This window comes from Amblyraja radiata, chromosome 28 (assembly GCF_010909765.2).
Source record: "Amblyraja radiata isolate CabotCenter1 chromosome 28, sAmbRad1.1.pri, whole genome shotgun sequence".
NCBI classification, from domain to species: Eukaryota; Metazoa; Chordata; class Chondrichthyes; order Rajiformes; family Rajidae; genus Amblyraja; species Amblyraja radiata.
The window spans coordinates 30,201,737-30,215,283 of NC_045983.1; the positions used below are offsets into that span (position 1 = coordinate 30,201,737).

A 13,547-nucleotide genomic window follows, 5' to 3' on the forward strand; every position below is an offset into this window, starting at 1 on the left:
ACATCTTCTCCAAATCAGGACTATCATCCAGGATTTTGATGAACTGAGACAAAACATACAGCACAGAAACAGGCCCTTATAGCCCACCTCTTCCACATTGACCAATGATGCCTATCTATACTAATCCCATTTGTCCACGTTTTGACCAGGCTTCTACCGTAGTCACATCCTTGTTTCAATTCTAAAGGAAAATCAGATCTACATAATTCATTGAGAAGTTATTCTGTATGTGCATTGCAGAAATTAATGCATATTGCTGTAAACACAAAATCAAGTAACATTATCCTTGCATATATTTGTATATGCTTCAACTCCATAGAATCAGAGTTATGCAGCATGGAAACAGCCCAACATTGAATATAGAACTTAGATACATTGACAAAGAGCAATGAAAGTAAAGATACATTTCCAAAGTTGTACAAATAATATTATTAATTACTCAGCATTACAATTCATATTGTTTGTTCAAATACTAGCCTTGTCATAAACATTAAAGTTTCAGTCATTATATGGTATTTTACTCAGAGAACCAAGTATCAGTTTACATTGCAATGCAAAGTGAATTTCATGGGAAGATTTCAGAAATACTGTAACTTGCCTGGCCCCAATAATCATTCACCCATCTGCAGGTACTATCCTTTCTGGCGGGCAGCAGTACAGGCAGACCATAGTCCAACCCGCACTGACAACACTCGAACAAGATTTATGCCCATACTCAAATGAAGGTAGATCTCAAAAGAAAGCTCAACAGGTCAGCCAATTGCAGAGGACAACAAATGGAAAGTGTATTCAAATTGTGTAACTTAATCATGGTCATTTCTGCAGCAAAATGAAGCATTCAATCATGGGACACAGAAGGTCATCTGGAGTAAATCCACCTGCTCAGAGTATGACTAAGAATTAAGAGGATAATGAGACAGGCTGACGATTACATTGCACCAGCAATTTCTCTAATTGGCACATGATGTTAAAATTCCCTCCATCAACTTCAAAAAAAGTTGGTGTTCAATCTCACACAACATAATATAGACAGAACATTTTGTAAGTACTTTGCAGCCCAGTCAATAACAGAAAAGAATATTTCAAGTAAAAGACCACCTCATCAAAAGTAAAAAATGTCAGAAGGGCTAATTCACAAGTGTAGAGATTGGGGAAGTGAGGTGGGGAGTAAGAATCATGAAGGATGCCCTACTACAGTGCCCTCCATTATGTGTGGGACAATTTCACTTTCCATCGTTTATTTATTTGCCTCTGTACTCCACAATTTGAGATTTGTAATAGAAAAAAATCACATGTGGTTAAAGTGCACATTGTCAGATTTTATACATTTTGGTTTCACCGTGTAGAAACATAGAAAATAGGTGCAGGAGTAGGCCATTCGGCCCTTCGAGTCTGCACCGCCATTCAATATGATCATGGCTGATCATCCAACTCAGTATCCTGTACCTGTCCTCTCTCCATACCCCCTGATCCCTTTAGCCACAAGGGCTAGAAATTACAGCAGTGTTTATACATACTTCCCCCCACTTCAGGGCACCATAATGTTTGGGACACAGCAATATCATGTAAATGAAAGATGTTTAGTATTTTGTTGCATATCCTTTGCATGCAAGGATATGCTTCATCAGAAAGCAATTATAGAAACTATTAATCCTTTGTTCATGTTTAAATTAAAATCCTATTTTTGTGATTTGTTTCGCTGTTGGTTTATTTAGCCAAAATAAAACCCTCAAAGATTTAGAAAGCAAAAAAACAACAATATTGCATGTTAGAATTATTCAAACATTTCTGCATCACATTTCAAACAGCTGGCATTTACCACCACTCAAAACTGGTACAAAAGGGACAGAACAAGTGATAGATTTAATCTGATGAAAAGGAGAGCATTCATACATTGGTCAATAATGTTTCAGATCCATGTTCATAATTATAACCGGTTTTATACTCTGAAAGGCTAAACAATTTCAATAGCAGGCACTTATTCCAACCATCCTGAAACTGGAGTTTTTCTTTTCCTTTTATAATAATGGAAGAAATGTTTATTGGACTGTATCAACTATTCTAAACAGCAGACACTACCACAGGCAAATGGCATCTAAACACTGTAAATACGGCGCTACATTAAATTCAAATTATGTGTTGTTATTTGGGTAATTCTAATCAAGGAAGTCAGGTACAATCAGTGCATTTGAGAGACATTTAGGCTTAAAAAAAAGGCATGGAATAATATGGACCTAGTGAAGGCAAATGGGACAAAGTCAGCACGGACATGTGGTCTGAAGGGTTTATTGGTGTGCTGTACAACTGACTTTCAGCCTAATTTGGGGTTATCTGTTGAAGCACTTACACAAAGTTCTTTATCCTTGATCCTTCACCCAGCTACTCAGAGATAAAAGCAATGTCATTTTATTTACAGCCACCAGGGAAATCAAACAGCATTAAGAGGGAAGAATCATAATAGATTGGTCTGGAAGAGATGTACAACAGCTTAGCAGCTATCATAAACATCATAATTACCATTATGGAGAAACCTTCACAATGACTGTCAGAAGAAATACTTTGACTTATCTGTTACTTAGTGGTATAAAAGTTTATTCTATAGTAAAGTCAGAGTTTAAGCCTGTTTAAGGAAATGGAATCAATTGTTAAAACAGAAGTAGTTATGGCCAACTCAAAACTGGATATTTGATAATTAATCTGAAGAAGGGTTTCGGCCCGAAACGTTGCCTATTTCCTTCGCTCCATAGACGCTGCCGCATCCGCTGAGTTTCTCCAGCACTTTTGTCTACCATTATTTGATAACTAATCCGAGTCAACTGATACTAGTAGCGCAGTCATCAAGAAAAGCGTGGGTAGACACTTCAATGTTGATGTCAGTAAATAACACCATATCTGAAGGTGATGTTGCCAAGAGATAGGAAGTAAATGAGGAATTGGAAAGGGTAAACATTTCAGGAGATTTGGCAGGTCGGGGAGTAGGGGCTAAGAAGTTACTGGAAATGATCTGGCTATGATCAGGTTGACAAGTCTGAAATCAGGCAAACACGAGTCAAGACTGGAAGATTGTTGGTTTGTCACATTAAAGTTGCAGAACCCATCCGGAAATGAGATAGGCATAGATTGGTGAATGCATACAGTCTTTTCTCCAGAGTTAGGGCATCAAGAACTAGAGGGTCTAGGTTTAAAGTGAGAGCAGAAAGATTTAATAGAAACCTGAGGAGCAAGTTTTTCCATACTGAGGGTATATGGAGTGAGCTGCCAGAGGAAGTACATGGATAGGAGAGGTTCTGATAGGTACAAGTCAAATGCAGGCAAATAGGGCTAACTTAGATGTGCATTTTGGTGAGGTGGGTGGAGAGGCCCGTTTCCATGTCCCAAGAGGTGTAGTAATATGGATATTAGCTTAAATATTAGATCAATTTAAAAAAAAAATCAAATTTGAATAATGAAAGGTTTTGGCTGAGATCAAGATTCAAGAGTTTGTGCAGTGTCCAGATAGATCTCGTGATGGATGACAAAAGCCAGCTGCATGCCAGATATGCTCCGACTTGCATTCCTTCTACTCAATTTCAATCAAGTGAGAAGAATCAAGACTAATAACATTCATCATGGCGTCAGCTATAAAGACATACAATATTGATAGCGTGGTGTGTCAGTAACCCTTTGCAAATCTGTTTTGCTACCTTTAAAAAATTAAAAAGAATACACCTCAGGGTGCCTTTGTTCCTTCACCCCTTTAAAATTTGCATCACGTTGCCTGTACGGTCTATCTTTATCTTTCCTACAGAGGTAAATTTCCTGACGTTTCTGTGCTGAATTTCATTTGCCATGTTGTGCGAGTTTGCCTGTGGCCTCGAGGTCAATTTCTATCTTCCTCCTTGTTTAATGCACTTCCAATTGCTAAGTCTATTACTGTTTCCATTAGTGTTCTATCCACCTTTAATCTCAAATTTGTGATTAATTCACATTCCCCTGAAGCTCAAATTTGGAAGTCACTTACTGTATAATGTACAGACATACCACGTGTCAGAATAAGCAACGTCACAAACAAGCCTCAAAGACCTTTCTGTATAAGCCTTTTATGATATCAGGTGAGTTAATTTTCCTATCGTCACAACATTTTATCTATTTCAACACTGTTGGAAATTTTAAAAATAGCATTTGTAGATATGCCATATTTGAAATCTCTTGCATGGCATAGATGTCAACATTTTACAAAGTAAAAAGTATTAAAATACCAGCACTAGTGCAAGCTCAAAAATTAATTCAATTGAGAGCTTTGAAAATCTGCTCGACTAACTTGTTTGGCTCAAGACTAAACTAGAATCCTATTGGAAATCAGATTCATTGACATGGTCCACAAAGTTTCCATTACTCCGAACTAATACTTATTTTGTAAATTAAATTTAAAAATTCAGTAAAGGGCCTGTCCCACTTGGCGATTTTTTCGGCGACTGCCGGCGTCATATTAGTGTCGCCAAAAGATTTTGAACATTTCAAAATCCAGCGGCGACAAAAAGTGTTGCGACACTTGAAAAAACACCGCGCGCCAAACGTTATCATGCCGCAAATCTTACGGTGACCTGATACGTCAGTCAATGATGCTGGCAGTCGCCGAAAAAAATCGCCAAGTGGGACAGGCCCTTAAGACACTTTTCCACCATCTTTGTCCAAAACAGAATGATACTTATTAATTACCCAATTAGACAAAATACACATTGAAAACCCAAACTTCCATTACATAACAACTGTCAGCTTTTTGTATATTCAAATAGTGGAACAAGAATGGTCTGTTTCAGATTGCTGCTTCAATGACATCAGAAATGAGAAGTGAAAGTATTAAGAAGAAGTAGTGGACAATGCATCCAATTCTGATGTCACACCAGGGGGAATTGTACAGCTTTTTCCTTAGGTTAAGCTCAGACACACTCTTGCATCAAGAGCAGGTCCTGACGTCCTTTGCAGTCACCTGCTTGTTGAGACGTAAAGCGGAAAAAAAAGCAAGCAGCTTAAAATACAGCAATGACAAGCATAGATAAATGGACTCTTCACAAAAAGGAAAGGTCTGCATGTTGAATTTAATAATACTCAGCACAGCAAAAAATATCTTAAATGCTAGTTGTAAATATCTAGGATGTCAGCAAATCCCACCCCCTTTTCAGAAAATAAATATACTTACAGTGAGTGACTCCAGCCAGAGTTTGATAAAATGTAGGTGTATCACTATCATCAGTAAGAGTGATACACACTCCTCCCGACAGCAGCCATCGAGCAAATGTGAATGCATCCTTATTCTGAAGGAGCCAATTCTTGAACTTCTCATAATTTACCTTTTCTCCCTAAAATAAAACCAAAATGACAAACTAGAATTTTTGCGCAAAATCTATACATCATGACCAAAAGATTTACAAGACTGAAATGCGGGCTTTGAGCACAATTAAAATCACAAGTAACTAGAACTATCACTGATTTCTCTTTAATGGGTCAGAATTCAGCTTACATAGAACAGTACAGCACAAGACCCTGCAGCTCACAATGACTGTGAGAAACATGATGCCAAACACCTCTTATTTACTTGCATGTCATCCGCTACAGATCTAATATGCCTACTCAAAAGTCACAATCCTTGGCAGCGTGTCCCACTTACTCACCATCCTCTGAAAAAAAAAAGTTACCTTGCGTATCACCTTAACTTTGCTTATCTCACCTTCAACCTATGCCCTCTAGCATTTAGTTTTAGTTTTAGAGATACAGCATGGAAACAAGTCCCTTCGGCCCACCTAGTTCATGCTGACCAACGATCACCTGTACACTAGTTCTATTTTATCCCAGTTTCGCATCTTACACGCTCAGGGCAATTTACAGAAGTCAATTAACCTACAAACCTCCATGTCTTTGGAATGTGGGAGGAAACCGGAGCACCCGGAAGAAACTCACCCAATCACAGGGAGAACGTAAAATCTCCGTGCATACGTCACCCGTAGTCAGGATTGAACCAGAGTCTCTGACGCTGCAAGGCAGCAACTTTGTGCTACCCATTCTTGGAAAAAGGTTCTGACTGTCTATCCTAGGTCTCAATTTTAAATACTTCTATCAGACCAGCTTTCCAGAGAAAACAATATAAATCTGTTCAACCTCTCCCTGTAGCTAATTCCCCCTAATCCAGGCATCATTATGGTGAACACAAATAGCAGCATGGTTACTTAGGTTGAGAAATGTGCTCTGCTGTATTTCAGTTTCAAATGAGATATTCTATGAAATATTCATGTTTCAGTATTACGTCAATAACAACTAAGTTTAAAGAAGCGCATTTTAAAAATGATTTAAAATATTATGCAAACTATTAGACATAGTTTATAATCTTCATACTACAGAAAGCTGCTTTGGCAACACCTATAAAAATATGTAATAACTAAACATTTAAAGAAAGTATGTATTGAATTCTGAGAAAAATTAGATGAGATATAACTAATAGTGTAGTCATAATAAAACAATCATTTTTAAGAAATCATTCGGTATTCTGAAAAAAAAGTGCTCATCACCACAAAGGTCCTTTCAAGTACAGCGACCTCAACAATACTAATTGGTATTTGAAATAAAAAATTAAGAAACACATTAGAGTACAGAAATAGGATGTGGAAGCAAAATGTCTTAGAAATTAATCACCCATTTCCTTATTCAATAGCAAGCAATTCATAAACTCAATCCAAGAGGGTGAATGCCGGGATTATTTTCACCCCACTGAGTGGATTTGTGGTTGAAATTCAAATATGGCCCAGCTTCAGTAGGCAGGAGCCCACAGTGAGTATAATAGCAAAGTGTAGCCAGAAAATGGTTGACAAAGCTTAAATCAGAAAGCTTGGGAATCCTTTTACCCCTGCGGGTTATTACCAGCAGTTTGATGAAGAACCCATTGAGTTTTGATTTTTTTGAGGAAATAATCCATATACATAAAATTATTGTTATGGCTCAGAGAATGTTGTAGATCTCTAATCACAGCTTAGAGCTATTTAGAATTTCACTTGGCACTTGTGCAAATCTTATGGCATTTTCAGAGTAATTTGAATCAAGACCAATTCACAAAAAAAGCTTAGGCTCATTAAAATTCAATATATTTCAGTGATTGCAGTGGAAATATCCACATTGTAGGCAAACCTGAAGACTGACAGCAGCTTCGTAATGTGGTGTTAAATCACCTCCAAGTGTAACTCAAAGATTAATGCTCGTTTCAGGTTGAAATCATAACAAAGCTTTGCCATTATTACAATTTAAAAAATGACTGAAAATCATGTTATTTGTGTTGCGATTGCTTTATAGGGCTTAATATTAGTAAACTCCCTTTAAAATTCAAGAGTCTCCTGCTGTAGACAAATAAGAATATAATTCCTTAGAGTAATCTCCAAATATTGACTGGCACCCTACAGCATGCAAGGTGAAATAAGTACATTATTTTGTTTTTAATACATAACATGACCTCATACATACCAATGGGTGCAATTAATATGCTAAATAATTGGAATGTTAATTTCCTTTTATGTGAATTTAAAGCTTTTCTTCAAAAATCTCAGCCTCAATTGGAAATAGGGTCATAGAGTCCGACAATGTGAAAACGGGCTTTTCGGCCCAACTTGGCCACCATGTCCCTTCTGCACCTGTCTGCATTTGGTCAATATCCCTCTAAACCTGTCCTATCTTTGTACCGGTCTAAATGTTTCTTAAACGTTCTGACAGTACCTCCCTCAACTACCTCCTCCAGCAGCTCGTTCCAAACACCCATCACCCTATGTGTGAAAAGGTTACCTCTCAGGTTCCTATTAAATCTTTCCCTCTCACCTTAAACCTATGTCCTCTGGTTCTTGACTCCCCTACTGTGGGCAAGAGACACTGTGAGTCTACCCGATCTATTCCTCTCATGATTTTGTATATCTCAAAGATCAAAATGATTGCAAGGATGAACAAAGGAATCAAAATGAATATTAAATATTTGATTTGGTCAATATTTAATGTCACAGGCTTCTAAACAAAATAATGTTGTTGAAAATTTCAGAGTGACAAGAAAATGTCCATGCTTAGCCAGGAAATTGTTTCCAAAACTCCAGCAAAATGTGTGGGAATCCTGAAAAAATGTAGACTTATGGAGGTACAGGCAAAAGAAAACTATTTTCCAGCAAGATTGTGTTATAATTTGAAATATTCCTAATTGAAAGTAAATTTAGAAATAAAAATAGACCAGTCAGCAATATATATGCGTCAATTAACCAGTACTTAACACCTCAACCTTTTGGAATTCTAGCAGATATGCTTACCATATACATCTATGAAATGGAAAAATGCCTGCCGAGACTTGCTTGGTAAATTCTAGAACTATAACATTACCATGTTAGGGAACTTAGTCTTAAAGAAGCTGACTTTCCGCTTTTGTTCTTCTGACAAGTGCACTGGGATATCCATTTCAACATTGTAGATAATCAGGTTTTCCAACTTTCACACCAATTTTAAGAAAATTTAAGAACTCTCTCATTAGCATTGTGGTGACAAAGTAAACTACTTTGAAATATAAATATTTTGCAAGTTTTTCCACAATATATTTAATGATCACTTTAAGGGATTATTTTGTTTTTTATTCATCCTAAATATCACATTACTACATTTCACAAAAAAAGACAAAATCTTCAGTAATTCAAATTTTAAATTGGCAATTTTAAGTGTACAAACATTTGCAGCTAATGTGGTCAGAAAGTAGAACAAAAATGTGTTGGACAAGTGTTGCGCATGAAGTAGTTGCAGAAGATGGGATTCTGGAAAAGATTCAGATCTTTAGAGAAGTTGAGGATGTGTTTCACTGAAATGAGATGATGTTGTGGAAGTGGATGTAAACTTCCTTGTGAATGCTAGGTTGAAGATACATTTTGATTTGGGTCAAAAGCAGATCACAAATTTTCCTTAACTGACTACCTTTACGCCACATATCTGCAAACACCGGAATGTTACTTGATTCATCTATAATAAATATAACAATCTTAAAAAAAATGTAATTCTTTAAGGGAGTGTTTAAAGTATTCTAATCATTTCTCAGGAAGAATTAATAAGCTGACCAATCACAGTCTATATAAAACATGGAGAACATTTCAGCACATCATAATTTAATAACCTATTGCATATTGTTCTAAGTGAAACTGGACAAGAGAAAAATGTGGAAAACTATTTTTGCACTTATAACACACACACACACACACACATATATATATAATACATATATATACATATATATATAATACATATATATACATATATATATATAATACATATATATATATAATACATATATATACATATATATACACACATATATACACATATATATACACGCACACATATACATATACAAACACTAACACACACACACACACACACACACACACATAACAAATGTAATAAAGCTGGAGTAGGATAAGGGGGGTATAGTCTTTGCCGGATTGCTTTTCATGAGGGGAATAGACCTAGTACTTACTCAGATTAAGCATATTTGGAAGTGGTAGGGGAAAATTCAAGGAAGCAGAATTTGATATTGTTCAGTATTGTCTATGGAACTGATGCACTAAAATGCACTCTGTATCTTCCCCTTTGCTCTACATACTCGCTTTCTGCTTCATCTCTGACAACACATGAAACTTTCAATTTTCCCAGCTTCCTCAGGGAAATCACAACACACTGGTAGAAAACAAAGCTACTCAAAGTGCAAAAATAGTTCTTCCACTTATTTTTCTCTTGTCCATTTTGACTTGGAACAATATGCAATATGTTATTAAATTATGATTTGCTGAATTTTTCTCTATGCTTTATAGATTGTGGTCGATCGGTTTATTGTTCCTTGCTGAGGAATGATTGGAGTACTTCAAACACAACCTTTAAGAATCACATTATTTTTTTATTTGATTTATTTATATTTATGTGTTCAGTTAATCTATCTCAGATGGAAGATTCCAGTCATAATCAGTTACGAATGATCTGCATATTGTGCTATGTATAAAGTGCAGACCAGGCACCAGCTCACTATTCTATTTCTGCCATTGTTTTACCACCAAAAGATTGGTATTCAATTAATTTGGTAATAATGGTGGAATTTTCAGCAATCTCAATGGCTACCAAACTTACGAACCCAATGTTATTAAAATTCCTGAAGGAGAAATGGCATATTTTATATGTTGTTCAGCTAATTCTTCTGGCCATATTCAAAGTATTGATCAATGCTAAAACCTTCCTTTGGGTGCTTTGGTTCCCAGTGACATTCAAAAGATATGCTGATAAGTTAACTGGACTGCAAGTCGCCCATTTTTGTAGGTGAGAGGTAAAAGAGTCAAAAGGGATAGTTGGTGGCCATGTGAAAGAAGTTGTATGGCTACAGGGGGATAAGGCGAGGATGAATGGTACTGGGACATATTAAACTGGTGGAAGCTGGCATAGACTCCATGAACCAAGTGGCCTTTGCCATAGTAAGTTTATCAAGGATGTCAATACTAAATGGCATTGCAAAGTATCCAACTATTTTGCCTTATGCTTCTGTATAATCTTACCTTTTAACAGTTGCACCATTACATTAACTAAACCACACTACTCATCATTGTGATGTCTCTCGGTTAGTTCCATTCAGTGATGTGATGGGATGAAATGTACATGAGATAGCAGGAAAAAAAAATTCAATCTGCAATCCATAAACCCAGATATTTCATACACGGTGCTCTCTGTGGCTTGATAAAAAGTACAGTTATAACCACAGAAATTGGCTATTGCACGCAGCAAAAGTACCAAAATAAAGCTATAATTGTAAAAACTCAAACTGGGCCATGTTGATAACAATTCCTCATTATAGAAGCTTTTTAAATGATACTGCAACCACTTACATACATGCATCATTGAACAATCCAATTAAAAATATCACTGTATAATGTCAGAATATGCATTTGCACTGTGCTTTCAAGGTAGGATGCCTCACACAACTTATGAGTTCTGATTATTCAAATTTTTGAAGGTACATTACAAATTAGTTTCAGTGAACATATTCACATGAATTAATGAAGTAAAACTATTACTTACCACACGTACCACCATTGTTCATATAATCCTTATGCTTTTTCTTATTCTAAGTGAAGTCTTTTTTTATATCAAGCACACACATTGTTATCAGCCCTCAGGGCAGACATTACAAATGTATTTTACACCAACCTGCGTAAAGTCAATTATGAATTTCTCTTTAAATATGTGTACCGTCAAGGAATAGCTCCCTCCAAATCTGTCTACAGTGTTTAAGTACACATGGGTTCATGATTTGTTGGGGAAGCCCCAAAAGGAACCACACAAATAACTACGAAAGAGGAACCTAAAGTATCCAATGAACGTGATTACAACTAGCAGTCGTCAAAATTCCTATTACGTAATCAATTATTTTATCTATCTTTGCTCGTCACCAAATGTGATCGTAGAGACAAAAAAAAGGGAACCCAAGTTCTTGAGTGGAGTGTTTTTTTAAATTCGAGTGACAATGTCATCACATGCCCCAGATAATATGTTTACAGAAGGGAAGTACGCATATCTTTGATAGTTCTTTCCAAGGCAAGCTCACAGAAGAATTATCGAACTAAATACGCTATCAGGGCACATTATATATTGGGACAGACCAAAAGTTGATTAAAGTGAAAGGATATTCTTGAAGAAATAAAGAGTTGGGAAAGTGGGAAGATTTCAGGAGGGTCGGGCAGTTGAGGACACAGTTGCCAAAAATATTAAACTTGAATAAGATCAGACTTTTAGAAGTATAGGGAAGCATGTACAAAATGTCAATTATTTCTTCACCTGCTCTCTTTCCAAAATGGTCATTTCTGATTGATTCCAGAATCAGGCTCCATTTATTCTTACACAAAATAAATAGTTCTGTTTGTTTAAAGAAGAATATGGAATTTGTTTCAAATGAAAACACAACACTCACTAACCAGTCCTACCTGGAATAACCAACCAACCAACCAACTCAGAGACAGAGTATTAATGGTCACACGTCCTCATTTTGCCTCCACACACCTTTCCTACCCAATTCTCAGTAAAAAACAAACTTTTCACTTGTACAGAAGGACAAGCCTTGAATTCTGCATTGTAAACAAAGCAACTACACTTGAAGACTTACAATACTGATTAATTTAGAGATGAGCCTGAAAACTGCTGCTTTAAAATCTGCTGTGTAAATGACATTCAAAGCTGGTCAAAATAACACAAAAGAACCTTTGCCTTTGTCACCATTGGTTTAAAAAACAAAAAGGGCAAAGTTTGGGAAGTTGGAGAGTAATTTTGGGAAATGTGAGGTTATCCATTTAGAACAGAAAATACAAAGTATTGTTAGAACGGAGAGTGACAGCAGAATACCACCATACGATGTAAAGCGCCTTGAGTATTCTAGAAAGGCGCTATATAAATCCCATCCATTATTATTATTATTATTATTATTACAGAGAGATCTGGGCATCCTCCTAGATCAAACAGAGGAATTTAGCATTCAGACACATTTGAAATCCAAATGATTTGTCTTTATTGCAAAAATGATCGACTATAGAAGGAGGAGGTCTTGCCACAAGTGTATTCATGAGATCATGCTTGGAGTATTTTGTTTCTTTATTTGAGAAGCAATGTACATGCATGCACTAGAGAGAGTTCAGAGGAAGTTACCAAGTTGACTACTCATGATCTCATAATATTTTCAAGGCACAGGCAGATAAATATTTGACAAGGAAGGTTTGGAGGTTGTTGCCAGTAGATGGAGATGAAAAATCAGTAATACAGGCCAGCCATTATCTTAATAATTGAGGGAGCAAAACCGAGGGGCTGAATGGTCTCATATTCCCGATTCATATTATAATACAAAATATAGATAACATGTTGCCATTGGGAAATGAGTATGATCGAGGACTAGGTGGAAGGTGATCAAGAATTGAATGAAGGTGATAAGCAAAGAAGTGATGAGGAAAAAAATATTTTTATTTGTTAAAATCAAGAAGTGCTTAAGGTCTTTAATACCCTGCCTGGGCAATTGTGGAGGTTTCACGTAGAATTCAAGAGGCTGAATAACTATATGAAAATAAAAAATGTAGTTCTATGGAGAGATAGCATGGGGATGGGTCAAATTAGATTTCTCTTGCACAAAACAGGAATGGACTTGGCAGGCTTAATGACAGCATTTTGTGCTATATCCATTCTGTAATTATATGACAATTTATCAGGCAAGTTGCAAAGAGACCCAACTTCAGTGCAATAAGATGTTCGATATCTCTATTTGGGTTTAAGTACTATTTTACATTGTTTCATCCAAAAGATGTGCAATTGAACTTCCTGTGATAAAACTTGAAATAGCTTCTGCATACCAAAATTAAATTGAAGCTGCCAACCTAGACGTTCTGTGACAGAAGCTTCCAGTTTGTTTGGAAGTTGTTTAAAGTAATGGTTCATGCTTTAGAATCAGACAGTACAGAAACAAGATTCTGGCCTATCAAGACTGTGCTGACCAT

General features: G+C 36.3%; 1 protein-coding gene across 3 annotated transcripts in view; it reads right to left on the reverse strand.

The window, feature by feature from the left end:
• Positions 1-13,547, reverse strand: part of usp32 (ubiquitin specific peptidase 32) — a 113,888-nt gene that overhangs the window by 50,750 nt on the left and 49,591 nt on the right. For all 3 annotated transcript variants that reach the window (XM_033046203.1, XM_033046206.1, XM_033046204.1), the window contains exon 5: positions 5,180-5,339. In XM_033046203.1, coding sequence (XP_032902094.1) covers positions 5,180-5,339 — 160 coding nt within the window. The remainder of the gene's footprint in view (positions 1-5,179; positions 5,340-13,547) is intronic.